Source organism: Scleropages formosus, chromosome 3 (genome assembly GCF_900964775.1).
Source record: "Scleropages formosus chromosome 3, fSclFor1.1, whole genome shotgun sequence".
Classification (NCBI taxonomy): Eukaryota; Metazoa; Chordata; class Actinopteri; order Osteoglossiformes; family Osteoglossidae; genus Scleropages; species Scleropages formosus.
The window spans coordinates 18,958,975-18,978,856 of NC_041808.1; the positions used below are offsets into that span (position 1 = coordinate 18,958,975).

General features: G+C 41.5%; 2 protein-coding genes across 4 annotated transcripts; one reads left to right on the plus strand and one right to left on the minus strand.

The window, feature by feature from the left end:
* Positions 1–238: 238 nt before the first annotated feature.
* On the plus strand, positions 239–10,278 carry sec62 (SEC62 homolog, preprotein translocation factor). The gene is made up of 8 exons (XM_018753525.2): positions 239–312; positions 2,997–3,105; positions 3,927–4,032; positions 4,429–4,624; positions 4,859–4,954; positions 6,901–6,961; positions 7,109–7,228; positions 7,724–10,278. The coding sequence occupies exons 1-8, from the start codon at positions 277–279 to the stop codon at positions 8,224–8,226; spliced, it is 1,227 nt and encodes a 408-aa protein (XP_018609041.1). The 5' UTR covers positions 239–276; the 3' UTR covers positions 8,227–10,278.
* Positions 10,279–10,361: 83 nt separating this feature from the next.
* nadkb (NAD kinase b) lies at positions 10,362–18,401 on the minus strand. 3 transcript variants are annotated; one of them, XM_018753524.2, is made up of 12 exons: positions 18,345–18,401; positions 17,487–17,805; positions 17,144–17,227; positions 16,374–16,503; positions 15,700–15,808; positions 15,497–15,582; positions 14,837–14,939; positions 14,267–14,421; positions 12,675–12,774; positions 12,409–12,596; positions 12,116–12,198; positions 10,362–11,910 (listed from the first exon to the last, which is right to left on the minus strand). In XM_018753524.2, the coding sequence occupies exons 2-12, from the start codon at positions 17,768–17,770 to the stop codon at positions 11,751–11,753; spliced, it is 1,482 nt and encodes a 493-aa protein (XP_018609040.1). In that variant the 5' UTR covers positions 17,771–17,805; positions 18,345–18,401; the 3' UTR covers positions 10,362–11,750. The 3 variants fall into 3 exon arrangements, with proteins under 3 accessions (XP_018609040.1, XP_018609039.1, XP_018609038.1); XM_018753523.2 differs by lacking the exon at positions 18,345–18,401 and adding an exon at positions 18,231–18,327 and having other exon boundaries at positions 12,409–12,566; XM_018753522.2 differs by lacking the exon at positions 18,345–18,401 and adding an exon at positions 18,231–18,327.
* Positions 18,402–19,882: the final 1,481 nt, after the last annotated feature.

Genomic DNA, 19,882 nt, shown 5'->3' on the forward strand with positions numbered 1-19,882 from the left:
ATCTTCGAAACACTGATTCAGACCTGTCTGTCCATTTCTGAATACGATAGACCAAGCTGAAATTGTACAAAAATCATCAAGACGATACGATACAAAGTTTGTGTTGTGTCGTCACCTCACACTACGCCACGCACACCACGTTACGTCGTGCGGTGTCGCCTCGAACATACCTCGTTTCTTCCGTTCTCCCATCTTGCAATTAGCGTTCTGTTCATTTTCTCGCGATATTACAGGGCTTTCTGTGACCACGTCACACCGAGACCTAAGTAGACGGACATGGCGGAACGCAGGAGACACAAGAAGCGAATTCAGGTATTCGAAAGAAATGCTAAATTAGAATGCTTATTTAGTCATGTATGCACAACGTTTGCCATGTTATTATTTCTGAAGGAGTGCTATTTTGGCACACGTGGGACAACGGGGTACTAACGTGAAAAACGTAGTTGTGGTCAAATCGAGCATTTTTTCCCCCTGCAGGAAGTAGGCAGTGAGTCGGTAGCTAAAATTTTTGTCATTTATAATTTTGGTGCTTCAGCCATTAGGATAAAGGAGGTCAATATAGCGTAATACAAGTTGATGTAACTGCAGACAGCTTTACGCTACATGACATGGCTTGCCATGCCATGGCTGTTAACTTAGCCCGAGCAGCTGGTTCGTAATTCCCCGACATGTTGTTGTGGCAAATCAAATGGTTGTTTGTTTCGCCTGTACAACAACCGCACAATTTTCAGTAAGGTCGCGTTTTACTACTTCTCTGCTGTCAGTAGGATCTGCTCAGCTTGGACCCGCCCGGACCTGGAAGGGTTTGAATAGTATTATTGATGATGAGATCATGATGGAAATGATCAATGATACTATTCAAAACCCTCCTCCTAGGTCCGGACACGGATCTCACTCACTGTGTCTGTGGGCCTCGCATGTGGGAAGAATAGTATGTTGACCGAGGAGTACAGTAGGAATTAGATTTCAAAACAGAAAGAGAACCAATGCCCTGCCTGCTGGCCCGGCCCATTGCTGTTTTATCCTCCAGAAGGGTCTTTCACTTCTTGGTTACCGATTTGTACTTGTGCGGTTATGATAGACAGCATCATGTTCCACAGCACTGTCAATACGCAAGTCAGGTTGAACAAACGTGTCTGTAACCTTGAAGGAGTCAGCTAAATAAAAGACAATCAAAACAATCGGGTTAAGGTGCATGTTTATGTTAACTGCTGTCACTAGACAAGTTGTGCAATTCCCCACCTCTGCAGTTACTCTGAACTTTGTAACCATCAGGGTCACAAGTCTTGTTTTTTAATCCTTAAACCAAAACTATGAAGTGTATCGAAAAGGTTATATTTGACAATTTAGCTTGCTCTAGGCTTCATTCTCTCCAAGCAGGTGAGACCGTTGCAGCTTGCTTTTCATTGTTGTCCGTCTGTTATATAACTACCACGTTTACTGCTGTGATTACAGATGAACAGTCTCTGCACTGACAGACCAAGACAACACCCTGTTGTGTAACAGTTTAATTTCTGTAGTATCCCTTAAATGGATCCTTAAGAATAAAATGATCATATGTGTTTTCTGTTTTTTTGCCTTATTTGCCCGTTATTCCCTTCAAAGCATTTTGCCTCTGGGTGCTTAACATTAGATAATGCAGTAAGTACAGAGTGAGACACAACATTGATACAAAGTTTAAAAACAAACGTAGAAAAATGCCAGAAACACCAGTGTCTGTTTTTGTAATCCATTTTCTTACCCTCTGTTATATTTCAGTAAAGATGAAAACAGCTCTGATCCTGCCACGTATGTTGAATACAGTATATGCTCCCAAAGGGAGGTTTGCAATGCATGATTGTCACTCTGCACACATTGCAGATGAAGCTCACTACCCACAGGTTTCATAAAGGAAATCTGCCCAGACTTGAACAAAGCAGGCAGTGAAAAGCTCTGTTATTTGATATGGGCTTGCATAGAGGCTGGACTTACTTGCAGTCTTATTCCTTTGATATTCTGCAGGTAGTTTCTTTTGGCGTTAATACAAATGGTTCTAATTTATTTTTGTTGAGTGACAGGTCTGCATTATGTCTTGGTGACTAGTTGATGCGACAAGTCGAGAAGGGCTTTTGTGTACACGTGAATTGGAAATTTGTGCCCTGCAGGAATTCTTATTGGCATGTCCTCGACCTGAGATAGTCAGAGACATTATACTGCTGTTATCTAGCCCAGAAAACAGGTACTACTGGGTTTCATTTTCTCCCAGTAGCCCTCTGGGAATCTTAATTTTTGCCTTTGTTTTAGTTCCGTTGGTGTCATGTTCCCTTCATCTTTACTGTAGGATGACATCTGGAAGGTGTGAGTGTGTCATCATGATGTGTTGGCAGGAGAGGGTTGGGGATGTGGATAAAAGTAAGCCATTTAGAGTGATGATTAACTGAGCAAATAAGGATGTTTCTGTAATCCATCAACTTTTACATAACTTAAAAAAATTAACACCTCTTAAAAAGACTAATTTTGATTTTTTTTTTTTTTTTTTTTTTTTATTATTATATTTTCCGCAGACAAAATAGTTGTTATTTTGAACAAATACCCATGACTTGACTAGAGCAACACACAGGAGATGTCTGTGGGTCTATTAACCAAGAAGATAAAACTATTTTGGATATGATCATTAATCACAATGTGCTGCAGTGTCTCAGTACATAAAACTCCTGAAAGTGTATATACTGTGGTTATGGCTTACATTAGAAATCTTTTAAATTTTTGTTTCTAAAGACACCAAATATTTTACCATCTTACAGATTTGCAAGGTATTTTAAGTTAAGTTTATTTTAACTTGACACCTGTTAAGTGAATGAAACTTGCTATTTACATATCTAAAGAAAAACTTCATGTTTTTCCAGGTTATACCTCTATATACATAATTAATTGATTCGGTATTGATACTTGGCATCACTTTGATTACATTGTCATCGTCCTGAACATTAATGAATGGGTAATTTGCGTACTTGCAGGAGGTCAGTGACCCCACCAAGGAGGAGAAGGCGGTGGCCAAGTATCTGCGCTTCAACTGCCCCACCAAGTCCACCAACATGATGGGGCACCGGGTGGAGTACTTCATTGGTTTGTAGCCTGCTTTTTGCAGTTTGCTCTTGTGCTGATGACTGGGGAGGTGTGTGGTTACAGTGTGTGTAGTGCTGTGGGTTCTGAGTGAATTGACTGATGAATGTCTGCCATTCCACAAATTTCTGAACGTCCACCTGTTATATTTTGCATTGATTTAACACAGGGTGATGCATTTGTTTTATTCTTAATCAAAGGGACATATCTGGACGTGCATAACTGTATATTTTGGCATTTAGTAAAGCAGTTCAGATTGTTTTTCACTTAAGCCCAGTATCATCTCTTATTTTTTTTGGTTGCATTTTCATTCTGTTTGCAGTACAGTGACTCTAATTCATTTTTTTTTTCATTCCACTTAAAAATCAGTAACAGGCATAATGAGTTCAAAAGCATAATGGAATGTGTCAGATTCTAATTAAGTTGAAGAAAGATCTGTATTTAAGGAGTTTTTTGTCCGTGTTATACTGTGAATTTACATTCTGGTTTCAAGGAAATTGCAGACATCTATATTTCCTTGGGTGGGCGCAGTGTGCTTGGCAGGGTCCTGCTCTCTGGTAGATCTGGGGTTCAAGTCCTGCTTGGGATGCCTTGTGACGGACTGGCATCCCGTCCTGGGTGTGTCACCTCCCCCTCCAGCCTTGCACCCTGTTTTGCCGGGTTGGGCTCTGGCTCGCTGCGACCCCGCTTGAGACAAGCGGTTTCAGCCACTGTGTGTGTGTGTGTGTGTGTGTGTGTGTGTGTGTGTGTGTGTGTGTGTGTGTGTGTCTCTGTGTCTGTGTATTTTCTTGCTTATTGCTGCATTTTTTTCTGTCAACTTGCAGCTTCCAAAGCAGTGGACTGCCTCCTGGATTCCAAGTGGGCCAAAGCAAAGAAGGGAGAAGATGCTCTTTTTACCACTAGAGAATCTGTGGTGGACTACTGCAACAAGTCAGTCTAGTCCTCCCCCCTTGTTAACTCAGATAGTGTGATGATTTATTCTTTACTGTAAGGCCATTTGTACCCAGCTGAATAAATGAGTAAATAATTGTAAGTTGCCTTAACAGTGTAAGTCCCTTTGGAGAAAAGTGTCAGCTAAATGAATAAATGTGCATGTAAATAACTTCTAAGTTCTCCTACAGAAAACTGCATAAATAGGTGAAATTGTGTAAGTACTGAAACAGCTGCAGTGCTGGAAGTAAGTAAAAAATATGTTATCAAGGCTCTGTGTCACAGGAGTAGAATAATTTTCATAAGTAGTGCTGGTTCTTTTGGGCTTAATGTTTCTGGGGTGGCTTTAACTGGTTAGGAGATTTGTACTGATATCAGCTCCCCACTTTCCTTCAGGCTTCTGAAGAAGCAGTTCTTCCACCGGGCCCTGAAAGTGATGAAGAAGAAGCCAGAAAAGGATATCAAGAAAGAGAAGGAGAAAGAGAAGGAGAAGGAGAAAGCAAAGAGTGACAGTGGAAAGGAGGAAGAGAAGAAGAGCAAGAAGGAGAAGAAGAAGGATGCTGAGGGAGTGGACACAAAGAAAGAGAAGAGTGTATGTTGTTCTTTTGTTTTTGTCTCCCAAGTTGTGCTGTGGCTCAGGACATCCAGCTGCTGAGGAGGTAGCCACTTATATTCCTTTTGTCAAAACCATTTTGTTGCTAGGTAAAAAAAAAAAAAAAAACGGGGGACTGAAAGTCAGCTTTTCTCAGTTTCCGTTTCAGTGTGGTGACTTGGGTGCATTGTAAAGTGTATCACTAGTAGATGCTCATAAATTCTTATTGTTCAGGATGAAAGTCCTGGAACATCAAAGAAGAAAAAAGATGTGAAGAAAAAATTCAAGTTGGAGCCACATGAGGATCAGTTATTCCTGGATGGGAATGAGGTTGGTAGTGTGAGAACCATACACTTCTCTTTATGTACCCACCTTCATTTGTACCATCTACAATTAACTGATTAGTTAATAGATCCAGTAGTGGTTAGTTCTGACCTGTGGTCTTGAAGTGGATTCTAAATTTGAATTGTTTCACTAAATATCAGGCTTTATCTATGGGTAGACGGCATAGTGTAAAGTTGTTACTTGGGATAAGTGCACTTACTAAGCCCTAGGCCAATAATTCTGACAGTTCTAGAAGCAGATATTTTTTTTAATGTTCTTGAGGACTTGAGCAATCCACTGAAGAATCATTATTTCATGTGAATTACAATTCGTCCTTGTTATTTCAGGCTGTTGAGGGGAAGAGGGATTGAAATACCCAGTTATATAAAATAATTAGACAATCAGTTAACCACCTAATTTGCCCTATAGTGTAATAACACAATACAGTATATAAAGACAGAACATAATTATTCATTCAGTCATTTTAAAAAAATCCTGAAATTTTAAATGAGCACACAGTTCTGGGCATCCCTAGTTTGAATAGTCACCTCTCTGATTGTATTATAGACATGAATCAGGCAGTAAAGAAAATATATGCTAAAACCAGCTGGTCTCAAGGTCTAGAGCAGTTAATTCTTGTTCTCAACAGTTCAGGATAATCAAAAATTAATAGAGCTTCTCTGGAAAGAAGTTCGGTTGACATCTTCAGGAAAGTCACCTAAATTAATTTTTAAAGTCTACTGTGACAGACAAGTTTGCTATAAATGATGTTGAACTGCTATAGGTGTTATCCCTACTCTAATCCACACTATCACTCTTGACAAGTTTTGCAATCTGCGAAAGAATTTGTTGGAGCTCTGTTTGCAGTGATAAAACTAAAACTGTCCTTAGCACAATTTTATTTTCCTTAAAGGAAGCATGAAAACGCTTAAGAAGCAATTTTAGTATTTAAAAGAAAATTTGAGTGCCGTCATACCAGTTTGAAAAACTGCCACTATGATATTTAATGTAAAACCAGGATTGTCCACTGGGTTGTGCTGTTTAGTAAGTGTAATTGATAGACTACTAAATGAGCTTTTTCTATACAGGCATTCCTCACTAAACGGCCGAGTTCCGTTCCTACATCTAGGTGGTTAAGCTTATTTGGTCCATAAGCAATGAGCCGCCCCTTACTGATATTTCAAGCGTACTGTATGCATACGTACATAATGCTTGACTGAGGGTATAAAGCAGTTGATGAACCAAACCTCAAATAAAGCTTGCGTCATCCATGCCTTGTTATTTGTACGACAGTAAACGGGCAGTGTGTGTGTTTACTAACCTGCTTCAATGCACGTGGGTTCTCTGAGCGATAGATGAGGTAAGGCTTTAACTTGAACCCAGCGACATTTCCTCCCAACAACAACATGACCCTGTCCTTAAAAGCTTGAAACCGGGCATTGTTTTAGCTTCTTTGTGTATGTAGGACCTTTCGGCATTTTCTTCCAAAAAAGTCCGGTGTCATTCACATTAAAGATCTGTTCTGGACGGTAGCTGCCTTTCTCGATCTCAATTATGTGGTCCTGGAGATTGCGAACACTAGTGTAGTGAACACTGACCGACTGTGGGAACGATACTGAGAATGAGAAAGGGTGATGCTAGATGAGATGCTTGACGCTGAGACCCCGCGCTGCTGTTTTCATGACCAAAGTTCTCGTACAGTGTACAATACCGACTGGCTGGTCGTAAGTCCACATGGTCTTTAAACAGGTAGGTCGTTAAGCGAGGAGTGCCTTCATGTAGCGGGGTTAATTCGTTCGGTGAAATCACCTCTTTAGGCGAATTCTCCTAATGAGCTTGTGAAATTATTTTTTTGTATTTTGAAATAATTATTAGCTCCTGAAGAAAAAATGTCACCTATAATTTGCAGTCATATTTTCTTAAGTTTTTTTTTTTTTTCCTCCTACCTTCAGGTGTTTGTTTGGATTTATGACCCAGTACATTTTAAGACCTTTGCAATGGGCCTGATTTTGGGTGAGTGTTTAGCTTTAATCAACGGAGTTGTAAATTATGTTCTATGAGTTAGTTGACTTATGAAATGTTGTTTTAAGTATTCCTACAGCTTTGCTCAACTAAAATTGCTTGGAGTCACGCATAATACGGTGTGCACTATGTTCACAGTAATTGCTGTCATTGCGGCCACCCTGTTCCCGCTGTGGCCTGCAGAGATGCGTGTGGGAGTATACTACCTGAGCGTCGCTGCCGGATGCTTTGTCGCAAGCATCCTTCTCTTAGCTGTCGGTGAGTGCCAAACATGATGTCTAACAGAAAAACACATTTTTTGCCAAACAGATGGGAAATGAAAGAGTTTGAGGATGAGGCAGAAATCATAGGCACTGTAGCTGCCCACCATAAATGAGGCAGCAGGTGGTGTAGCGTTTACAGCTCCCGCATTTAGGCTTAGGTTCCTAGATTCCTAGATTTGTCCTAGGTTTAGATCCTGCTGTTGCTGTAGTACCTTTGAGCTAGGTATTTACCCTGAACTACTTTAGTAAAAATTACCCAGTTGTGTACATGAGTAAGTCTTTATAAGCAGCTAAATGTAAATGGAAAACTGTCAAGCCAGTTAATTGTTCACAAAATGTGATATTGCTGTCAGTTATTTACTATTTTTTCTTTCCTTTAAGACTAAGCTATATACTGCACTTTTCAGTTTTGCATCCATGTGGTTCATTGCCGGATTTAAGAGAAAATGTCTTTCATTTGGGACATTCGCATTATTTTGTTTCCTCACAGCTCGGTGCATCCTCTTCCTGATCATCTGGGTAGTAACTGGAGGCCGTCATCACTTCTGGTTCTTGCCCAACCTGACAGCAGATGTAGGCTTCATCGACTCCTTCCGGCCACTCTATACACACGAGTACAAGGGTCCACGCACCGACACCAAGAAGGCCATTGAGGATAAAGCTGAGGCCAAGACAGGGACACCAGAACCCTCTGCCAAGGAGCACAAGTCAGACAGCGAGGAAAAGGAGGACAATGGGGAGGAAGAGGGGGATGACGAGGATGTGGAGGGGGTGAGAGCAGAGCTGGTGCCAGAGGGAGAGGGGCCAGGTGGGGATACAGACAGTGACCGTCGGGAGGATGAGGGATCACAGCACAGCAATGGCAATGACTTTGAAATGATCACCAGAGAGGAGCTGGAACAGCACACTGAGGAGGAGGTCCAAGGGGAAGAGGGAGAGTACGAGGATGAGGAGGAAGACAGAGAGGCAAAGCCCAGGTCCATTAAAACATAAATGCCTGGGGGGACAAAGTCCTGCACTCTACAAGGACTGCTTCTTCTACCATGCAGAAGAGAGAGGCACTAATTTCCCTTTTTGTTTGAGATCTTCCACAAAGAATGCTAATAGGCCTCCTAATTTTGATTGGGAACAAAAAAATTCTGTGACAAAAAGCCTTATTGCAGTTCTGAATTTCCCTCCCTCTGATGAATATGGAAATGGTAATTTCTTTATTCTCTAGATCTTTCCCCAAATTCTGCTTACATTAAATCCCTCTGTCTGTTTTAGTTTTGGGTTCAGGAACAGTTCCTGTTTTAAGAATCTGTTTTTAACCCATGTCAAGACAATTCCTGGTTGATTTTATGACATTTCTGTCTGGGGAGGTCTTCACAACTCCAAAAAAAATCTACTGGATTCAGGCTGAGAGGGTTTTGAACTCTGGTGTTGGTTTGGTTGTGATAGTAAATATGTTAACAAAATGTTAACAGCAGGGATTGCCAGATGATTAGATTTTGTTGAGCCAGTTACACTGGTGCAGGCTTCACACTAGACCCAAACCATGAAAATGTGTAATGATGACTCATGCAACTGCACCACAAGTTGTAGAAGATTGATTTGGATGGACCAAAGACTAGATGATCTTTGAGGGCAGTTTTTTTCTGCCCAGATTTTTTGGAATAAGGATGGATTGTTTTTCATTTGCAGCCTTTACTACCTTTCCTATCTGTCTGCACAAATGTTTTATTTATGAAGTGTAGCAGAGGTGGTTTTCATCATGCTTGTTGTTTTGCCTAAAGGTACTGCATTCTGTCTTCAGGAGCCCACAGCTGGCTTTAGCCCTGAGGGATCATGGGGGAGGGTAAATGTTGTAAAGATGGGTGTGTGATGCCCTTTGAGCCAGCTCCTCTGCTCTCATGTCTGGTTATGATTGCTTTGCAGAAGTTCATGATAAATGCTGTAGATGTCTGCTGTTGGTGAGGCAACTTTGGTTTTGTGGTTTCAGAGAGATGAACGGTATTGCCGGGTAACTTTTCCACAGTGCTCCTCATCGCTGATAGGTGTGGCAGCCCTGTAAATGTAATTTGTTCAATTTTGTTAAAAAAAAAAAAATGAAAAACTTTTGCATATGGTAACACACTAAATGGAATACACATGAAATCCAGTGCCAAACAGTTTTACATGGTGCAGATTGCTGTTTTCATAATGTTAGTGGTTTTTTCTATTTCAGTATGTAGTGTTGGTTTCGAGTTGGCTGTTTTTTGTCCACTTCCTGTACTTGAGGATACAGGCTGTGACCGAAATTTGTTTAATGGTATTGGAAGTGTGGCTGTGAAACATGCTGAAGGCCAGTAGGCATCAGTGTTAATTTCAGTGTGTTTAGTTTGCCAGCTCTAGCTGTGCATTGTTTTTCTGTCTCCATTGATAGCTTTAGGGTTGGCATTGGCTGAATTCGACATAAAGCATACTAACCTGTTGGTGATTAAAACTGCCTTCGAGTCCCACAGGATCGTGGTCTGGTGTTGTCCCAGTTGTGCATTTTGCGTCGTTTTTCTTGACTGATATTTTATGGGTTTCCTGCACCATTTTTTTGGTGATTAACCAAAAAGTGAATTTATCATTTATATGCAATGTAGATCAATATATCAAAATGATACATACTAACTGTTCAGAAAATATAGAAAGAAATTGTTTACTTTTTGTCCCCTCATTATTTTTTAAAAATTTATTTGGAGTTATGTATCTTTGCAGTAATCTCTTAATAGCCACCGGTTAGCATATGTAATCTAGAGGGAAAGATTTGTAGCTTGAACATAAGTTTTATTTAACAGTTGAATAATTTGGATTTCTAATTTAGTATTGGATCTGTGTAGATGTATTTCGTATATTTGTTACAAGAGTTATCTGAACTGCATAGACGGCAAGTATTTATGTAGTTATTCATACAATGCAGGGGTATGCGTGCTGTTGTATCTGTCATACATTGTTCTCATTTTCCCATTTCAGCCTGACTGCTCTATATGAATCACTTTTACATTTTTGTGGAACTGGCTGGTTGTTGTCCTATAACCCAGTTCATAACATCTTAATTTTTCTCATCTTAGGATCAAGAACAGTGTATTTTGTTGGAAGAAAGATAAACAAATATATTCTTTCTTACAAGTTTATTTTTCACAAGAATACAGTGACAGCTATAAACTAGAAGGCCTCTGGCTTGTAACATTGCATCTCGATTCCAAAAAAGCCACTGAGTATGGACCAATGGCCGTGCCCTCTTTTCGTTACGACAACACAAAGTAGTGCCGTTTTCTGTCTGGAATATAGTATCGCTTGTCTGTCTGTTCATTTTCAAGCAGATCAATGCATTTCTGTGTCTCCTGGTTACTGTTAGTCTTTCTGAAAGGAAGAGTTGCCGGTGTGCCAGTAGCTGTATTGTAGATATTGGCAAAATTAGTTTTAATCTCAAATTGTATTTGAGTGTTGCACAGTATATTGTTATAGCTGCTTATTCACCTGTCTGAAAAGGATTATCCCTATAACATCTTCCAGTCCAGTCTTCTTCAACTATTTAGTTGTCCATATTTGGATTGATATAAAATTGAGGATGGTCTTTTGACATTACTGGAATATAATTTAAATAATTGTCTATCTTTGAAGTATATCTGTACCTTTTCATTTCAATAAATGTAAAGCAAGAATTTTTTTTACTTGTTCTGGTTGATCCCAGCTGCTGGATGCATGTATAAATTTAAAGTAGCTTGCTATATTTACCTATAAATTTTCCTGTATGCTCTTTAGGTTTATTTGCGAATGTTAATTTTTTCAAGCCCAACTTATGTAGTACAAATCTGCTTAATTAAATTAATGGAAATGGTTCTCTAAGATATATAACCAACATAAGGTTTGCTTTTCATTTACTATCAAATTTTACATAACGAGGGGGGCTGTTTTAAAGACACGTAAGGAGTAGTTAATACATCTTTAACAACGTATTTCACAATGACAGGATCCGTGACCACTTTTACAGTTATGTTGTAATGAAAATTGCAGTAGACTGTGGTTAACTTAATTTGGCAAAAAGTAGGTACTTCATGGAAGATAAAAGTATACTGTAGTATACTGTTTGTGTTCATCGGACGTACAATATTTGTCAACGTTGTAACTGCAGATGACAAACTGGAAAATGACATAGGTGCACACAGGTTTATTCAACACCAGAGACTATTGCTTTCCTGCTTTACTATGGTTTGGCTTAGCATGGGCTTCTTGCTATATCTTTCTCGCTATACGAGGAGGCTGAACATGGATACACATGCAGCAGGAGAATTATCAAAAAAATATAGCCAAAGGGTGTGGAATTCCAGTCAGGGAAAAATAGTGGCCCAGAGTAATTCTGGGTCTCTCCACCATCCGGGAACTGAAACCACCGTGCGACAATAAGCCTCCACGTATGAATTAGGCACATGTGCCCCTTCCAACTGATCTACACAGGTGTCCACACTGGTGGTAAACAGGGATGTGGATGAGGGTTTGAGCGTGATTCAGGTCTCGGTGTCAGAATCGTCAGTGATGTCTGTCAGCTGTGTCTGCTTCTTGCGCACGTTCCAGTGCAGACACTCTGCCAGGCTCTCAAACCAGTCGTACACCAGGTCATGGCAACAGATGGAGGGGACTGGGTAACACGATGTGGTGATTTTAATGCTGCAGCAGTAGAGAAGAGGATAGAGGTCAGACATGCAGCAACTCAATGACAATAGAAACACACTGCAACACATTTGCCTGCATGCACAACATATACAATACTTAAGTATAAATAAGTGCAGGGATTCTCTGCTCCCAGCCAACTTACCCTTGGGTTACCTGTACTTCTGTAAGCTCAAATAATTACTAGGGAGAATAGCAATACCTATCTCCATGCTGAATCTCCTGTCGTTTCCTCCCATCGAAGGACACCCAGGCTGTATTCCGGGCATCGGGGGACAATGTTATCTGCAGTGGGGGGTGGGAATGTGTCAAAATTCCTCCACTTGCGCACGCACAAAACAAAGCTCACCACTTGAGTTAGGCAATGTAAGAAATGGAGAAACAACCGGTCCGAATGTTTACTGACTCATAAGAGCACCATTTTGGACAATTACATTCTTCCAGGTGGGTGTCCTCAAACACATACACAAGCACAGCCTTGCAAAATCCCCTCACCATGAGTTCCACACCAGCAGGCACCACAATGGGGCGGAAGGAGAGCGAGTGAGGGCAGATGGGTGTGATCATGATGGCAGGTACGTTGGGGTGGATCATGGACGCCCCGGCTGCTGCAGCATAGGCCGTGCTGCCCGTGGGTGTGGACACTATCACACCTGCCAGACAAGAGTGGCAGGATCGGCTCTCTGAAAGGGGCTACAGGGTGTCATTGCTAGTCTGTGTAGAGTCATCACATTCTATCTCCCCAACCCATGTAACCTCACCATCCCCCTGCACCGAGGTGATCAGCCTGCCGTCCAGGTACAGGTCTACGTTGGACAGGTACGACGAGGGACCTCTGTCTACCACCACCTCATTCAGGACCTGAAATGTTAATATTTAGATCAGTATAAATAGTTGATTAAAATTAAACTCAGATGTAAAAAGTACATATAAGAACTTTTACTGCTTGTATTACTGCTCCAAAGTTGTTTTTAAAAGGTGCTTATAATCATAGGCTTAGTGGGGAAGGCCCTGTTTTAAGACACACTGTGTCAAGAGTAAAGAGGGTAAATATCTGCACGACTGGGAGTGGCTTCTCGCCTCTTCTCTGCTGTTTGTGCTGGAAATTCTCTCTAAAGACCCGGAAAGGAAAGCCACCCCTTGTCTGACTATCGTGATCTCAATATGAGAGCCAGAATGCTAGCCTGCGTACGGACACAGAAGTGCATGTAACTTAAAATGTCCTGCAGAATACTGAAACACTATAGCATGCAAGGAGTGTTAGTGTCATTAAAATGCAAATTTAGTCTATAACAGAAACAGGATCATGTCACAGACTTTTTCCTCAAAGCTGCTGGGTTCCAGCTTCAACTATAGGTCAGTCTGTGTGGAGTTTGTCCTTCTCCCCATGTCTACATGAGTTTCCTCCAGAGGCCCTGCTTTCCTCCCACAGTTCGAAGAGATGCAGTGTAGGTGAACCGGTGACACTAAATTGCCTGTAGTGTGTGTGTGTGTGTGTGTGTGTGTACGTGTGGGGCTACTCTCCAACGGACTCAAAAGACAAGTCGACAGATGTCTAATATATTCCTGATGAAGGAAAGTCCTGATAAGTGCCTGAAATGTTTACTGGAGTTTAAAACAACAAAGAAAATACAAAATATTTTGAAGCAGTGAAAGAATGCAAAAGGATCTGTCCCCACTCTACGGGACGAAGAGCATCTGCTAACTTTAGGACTGAGCCGCCACCCGCAATGCAGCCCGCAATACCAAAGCAGCTCAGGACCTTCTCCATCCCTCGAGCAGGGCGGACATACTGAGTTAACTACTGCAGTACATCTACCACGCAAACCTGTCAAGGCTAGGCATTTGTGAGATTTACTCAAAGACTTGCTGCATCTAAAAACTGACATCGAGCACATTAAATCAACCACAAAGAAAGAAGCTCTTAAATGGGACTTGTAATTCAGGTAGAACAAGGGAAAAAAATGCATTTCCATTACATCAAGGAAGAACGCAAAAAACATTTTAAAAAACCTTTTATTCCTCAACATTTTACCACCCTCATTAATACTCGTATATTACACATTTAATATTTATTACTATTTAGCTGACACTTTTCTCCAACGCAGCTTACAATGTTAAGCTATTTACAATGATTTACTCATATATATAGCTGGGTAGTATTTTACCAGAGCAATCTGGGGCAAGTACCATGCTCAAGGGTACTACAGCTGGAGGTGGGAATCAAATGTGCAACCTTGGGTCCAAAGGCAGCAGCTTTTATAAGCAATACCCTACCAGCTACCCTGCAGAATTAAAAAAAAAAACCAGGTAAGGTAGCTTTTTGCTGTCTCCCTGTTCACCTGGTCCTTACCTGCAGCTGCAACGTGACCTTGCCTGCATCGCCATCAGTCTCTGCTTGGGCCACTGTGCCATTCTCCTCATCACCATAAGACCGCCCTGTCCTCTGAAGTGCATCCTTTACCACCTTTACTTTCAGGCGGCTGCGCAGAGTGATGGCAGCATTACCTGCAATGAACATGCGCCGGTGTACATAGTATATAAGGGAAAACAGATGTAAGAACTGGTTCTGTATGGTCCGCTGTTATACTTACACTGACATACACTTACTTTACTGCTAAAATGTACTGCGGGTGTGAAAGGACTATGTACTTCAAAACAGTCCTGAATGTGTGAACCTGGTGATAAGGGGGAGGTGGAGTGTAATAGTTGTGTTAAACATTCATTATCCATTTTCATCAACTTTGGGTAAAAAAAAAAAAAAAAAGCTACCAGTGTAGCCTCCTTAAGATGAGGCACATACAGTTTGGATTTTCACATTTAAAACAAAAACAGCATCTTCAGCTGCCTTTCCCATGAGCTCTAGAAGAGTCACACAGTGAGCAGTCAAATCACTGCTTTGGGCCCAAATACAGCACTATACCTTCAAACACTTTGGCCACCTCAGTTTTGTACGTTTCAAACTTGAACGGCATGAGGAAGCCCAGAGAGCCCAGGTGGAACGCCATGACAGGGGGCACACTGCCCTGCAGAAGTGAAAGACCAGGCAGAGACAGAATCTCATAAAGGACACCAGCTAAAGACAAGTTCACTTTAGTTCTGGAAAAACTACATATTTTTAAAGCTTAACTGCACGGCCATATAATTTCCTAATTTTGTCATTTTAAATTTGATAATTTTACATAAATGATACGCAGATTTTATACAAATAAAAAGCCATATCTCGATATTTGATCAAAACAAGTTTTATTGTCCTGGGAATATCCATATTTGGCATGTTTTATCCATCAATTTGGACTATCTTATTGCTAATTAAACTTTATTTTAAATTTTGACCATTGCCATTAACTACAAATTCAGGGTCCGAGACAAAGAGCAACAGAACTATGAGGGTTTGACTTCCTTTTGCACAGCCATGGGAACTACTTTGTGTCCTCCACCTCAAAAATGTGTCATAGCACAAATACGAAGAGGAGTGCTATCGTTTGCCAAAAATAAAGCAAGAATGTGAAGACCACATTTGTGGCAGAAACACAGGAAATGCAGCCAACAAAAGAGCTTTCTGCTGAAGCATCATACATACCTGGAACAAAGAGGACGCATATAGCAAAGTCCCATCGCCTCCCAGACAAATGATCAGGTCTATGCAGTTGGATATGTCATCGTATCCTGTCAGACACAAAACGATCAGGTTTTGCACTTTCACTGCAAAATCGCAAAGATGAACATTGCAGCAAAATGAGGCGACTAATGTTTTCAGCTTTGCAAGCACACAATGGGAAATACCTTCTCTGAATGTACACAGCTTGTTACCGATGGCTGAAAAAGTCTCATCCTGTGACAAGGTGGCATCATCCACCACTTTCTTCTCGACGTAGACCACCAACTTTTTCTCCTGCAGCAGCCAGACAAAATGTGAAGCTAAAGCAAGCAGGTTTTGCATGTTTCCAATGTACTTTAAAATAACCACAATCAAGTTTACACAATCTTTCCACAACTACAGAGGACTAAAAAAATGTAAACCACAGTTTTCACATGGCTCAATTAGTCTTACAAAAACATTTTTTCTTTCCAAGTAACTGCTTTTGCAAGACTGCAAGGAACTGATCCCATCTAGCCTGTGTACCCTGACTAGATTGTTTTCCCGTGCTTCAAAGATAGGCCTTGGACCACCACGACCATGGCTTCAATAAGCGCTTAATTTCAGATGGTAGAGTGAGAGTTTTTGCAAGACTCTGTGAAGATCGTATTAAAACTGAACACAAATGAGCCACACCTCTTACCACTACATTTACATTTATTCATTTAGCAGACGCTTTTCTCCAAAGCGATGTACATCTCAGAGAGTGTACACTAGAGTGAACATTACAAACATTATAGGAAAATCAGTCCTGTGTACACCTGCACCGGTCATACAGAAGAGCTTTGAACACGCACACATGCGCACAGACACATAGTACCTCTATCAGGAACTTGCAGAGCTCTTTAAAGGGTTCCAGCAAGCTCTGGTCACGAACCTTCCTTACGACCAGAACATTGACTGGAGACTTGTTCCAGGTGAGACGCTGGCTAGCCGGATCCTGGATGTGCCTGAGGGCAACATGGGCATTGGCAACATTCAGAGATGTTTACGCGACCTGTACACGTGAGTGCACAATGTCCCCTGCGAGCCAGCTCTCTCATCGCTCAGTACTGACCATCCCCACATAATTTTGTCCTTAGGCTGTCTGCTGCTCTCTGTATTCGTGTCTGATAAGAAGAGTCTCTCTTACAAACACTTCAGACATTTGAAAGAAAGCACCCATTTCACGATAACCCAGAAATCTGCCAGCATTTTATGTCCGCTGAAAACTTTTGGACAAACTTCAGAGGCAAGTGTCCAAACTCCAGGCTGTTTCTGATGATTTCCAGATATTGTTTTTACTACCTATCTTAGTCCTGCTTAGGAGGGTTGAAAGGGGCACTCTGCTCAGAAGGTGGCCAACCAGGGGAGGCTCAGCAGAACTGATCTGTGACCCATTTCCTCATTGGCACCTGCGGTGTCATCAGAACACCGGCTCACGGGGCAGAGTCAGCCAATCACAAGAGAGACCTTCCTACGTTCATCTTATCTTATCTATGACACTACAGTTGCATAATCAAGGTTTAAATACTAGTGTATGCAGTGACAAGAAAAACAGACTTTTTAACATTTTGAGAATAAAGACGAACACTTTTCATGTAGGCTTACATGACAGAGGTGGGATTGGGAAGAATACAAGCTTTGGGTCCAAAGTGAGTAGCTGGGTATGGTCCATGGAGAAAGTGGGACCGTCTGAAATGACATAAACCAAAGAAACATTTTTTACTGTAACTTTGTACTCTGTGTTTAAAATAATACTCTTATTGCAATATTTAAGCATCTGATTAAGCACAGCAGAGATAGACTTAGAACAGGCAGTTAAATGGACAGGCCCCAGTGGTTCAGTAAACCCTACAAGCTTGCTTGGCCCTAATGCAGTCATTGGATAAACATTTTTGATACTTATTATGTCATATGGGAACAATATTGCATTTACTGTTGCCATGGCTACCTGCACCTATCCCATGTCTTTGGAGAGGTATCAGATGTCTCAGCCATAGAAGCTGAAGGTTCCCTGTGCTCTGGTTGCCCCAGTAACCGCCGTCGCTCCCTCCCGCAGGGAAGCGGTTCTTGATCATCTAGCCGCCTTTGCGACCTCTTCACCTCACGACGTCTCCTAGGCGACTTTCCCTGCCTCTCCTTCCGTCTGGGAGATCTCACAACCTCAGCCAAACTACTGTTCTTCTCTCCATGTTTAGGCGAGGGTTGCGTCTCAAGGTCCTCCACACCTTCCATCCAGCAAGGCAGTATCAAATATTCACTTCTTGAACCTGGAACACACAAAAAACAGTCAGCGGGAAAGCACGGCATGAGACTGTTGCTTGAGGTTGAGTGTTTAAATGTTTTATGAGAAGTACAGTAACAGGGCAACTCAGTTTACCAAAATGCATTATTAAATATAGTATAGTTTGTTTATTAGAGGTAGGACTGTCCTCATGGTTGCAGGCTGTGTCTTCTGGAGCCTACTTGACAGCACTGACTTATACCAGACAAGCAATATCAGCAATTTTTGTAAGAAGGAAAACACATATACACCCCAACCAGAAAAAAAGAAAAAAAACAATGTCTTCAGTTTAAAACCTCCCCGAAACCCAGAGGGTCACATATTTTACAGCAAATGTGTGAATCTGACAAGTCAATGATCTTTTTTAAAAATATCTCTCATTTTGCGCGACAAAAAAACGGATTACACTACTTTGCTTTTTTCGATGTGTCGTCCACATATGAACATTTCACGACACTGAAGCTTTACTACGTGTATGTGAACACAACTGTTCGTTAAAAAGTAACAACTGCTGTATGTAGCTACCTTGAAACACACAGTCCTGCTTTACAGTAGTACAGTGCAGTCCGCATTTGCACTCGGGAACTGAAACGCGGAATATGATTGGATAAAAACCGTTTCATTATTTGAGCGTCACTGGCCATTGCGCCACTTCCTGTTTACACCGGAAGTATCCGCTGACGTTGGGAGTTTCGCCCGTTTAAACTTAACAATGGGAGATTCTCGTGGCGGCAGGTGTTGTAATAGCAATGTGCAGAAACACCGTGTGCGTAGTTGTCTAAAAACAGGAAACGGTGACATGTTCTTATGTACATTCAAAGTAAATATGCTTGTAGGAATTTGGCTTTTTCGTACCACCAGTCAGATATATCACTAAAAATAGTACAATGAATGAATGAATGAATGATTGATTCACAACGAATACATAATCCGACAGTTTCTAACTATAACATGAAAAAAAAACAAAGTTGAATCTTTAAAATCATCATGTATCATTGTAATATTTTATCAGATAGCGCTGTAAAAACAGCATTAAGTAGCAGTGCTGCTAGTATTTGCAAGTTGGTTATCTAGCTTTGTGTACTTACTCTGTCGTTAGACAGAGTTACGTATTAGTGCTGTGTGCCACCGCTCCTGAGCCCCTGGCTGGGCGTGGGGTTCGAGTCCAACTCAGCAGGTGTGCGGAGCTGGCGAGTTTCTCCCCACGTTTGCGGCAGAAACAAAGATAGGCGAACAAGCTGCTCCGTTGCTCCCTTGTTCCCTTGTTCTGCCCCCCCTGCCCTGGAAACCACGCGACTGGTTGCGTTGGTGACTATCGATGAACACAGCTTGACACTTTATTGTTACCCTGTATTTAGCTGACGTCATTGTCCATGAGGTCTTTCAATGTTTGATAACTTTGCCAAGGTTTACCAATGTACACGGCTGTATGTATCATGTTCTTACTGTATCAATGGAAGGTAAGTATCTTCATGGTACTGCAACAGACACACAGCGATTCAAACGAGAAACGTGCGGGCTGCAAGAGGAGGCCCCTAGCCACTAAACCACCTGCTGGCAGGGACTCTTCTTTCCAAAGAAAGTGTGCTAAAGGGGGGAGACCGAATACTTACATTTGCAGTTACTCGTTCGGCAGACGCCTTTCCCCCGAAGAAATGTACATTTCGCTTTTTACGTGGTAGGCTGCTTATATTGGCAATATTAGCCCACCTTACTCAATGTGTAACCTGAAACATTTATAGATCTTTCTAAATTAACAGAAGTCAAAACGAGAAATTATTTTTCATGGATATTCATGATGAATGAACTCAGAAACAATACAGAATGCTGCTGCCCGAGTTGTGTTTGACTAGCCGAAGCGTACCCATGTCCATGTCATTTCTGGCTTCCGGTAGCTGCCCGGATCAAATTTAAAACCCTGCTTATGGCCTACAAATGCATCAGTAGAACTGCTCCCAGCTATCTATAAGACTTGATCATCCGATACACCCCAACCAGGCTGCTAGCTCTTCCACATCTGCCCGTCTGGTGGTCCCACGCACGGAAGCCAGGTAAAGCACGAA

Excerpts from the sequence above, each read along its gene's own strand:
- sec62 (XM_018753525.2), top strand. The coding sequence starts at position 277 with ATGGCGGAACGCAGGAGACACAAGAAGCGAATTCAG. Across the intron at positions 3,106-3,926 it reads CCGGGTGGAGTACTTCATTG|CTTCCAAAGCAGTGGACTGC; the intron begins GTTTGTAGCCTG and ends GTCAACTTGCAG. Across the intron at positions 4,033-4,428 it reads GTGGTGGACTACTGCAACAA|GCTTCTGAAGAAGCAGTTCT; the intron begins GTCAGTCTAGTC and ends ACTTTCCTTCAG.
- nadkb (XM_018753522.2), bottom strand. The coding sequence starts at position 18,258 with ATGTGGACGACACATCGAAAAAAGCAAA. Across the intron at positions 15,583-15,699 it reads GCTGTGTACATTCAGAGAAG|GATACGATGACATATCCAAC; the intron begins GTATTTCCCATT and ends TGTGTCTGACAG. Across the intron at positions 12,199-12,408 it reads CTGCTGGTGTGGAACTCATG|ATAACATTGTCCCCCGATGC; the intron begins GTGAGGGGATTT and ends CCCCCACTGCAG.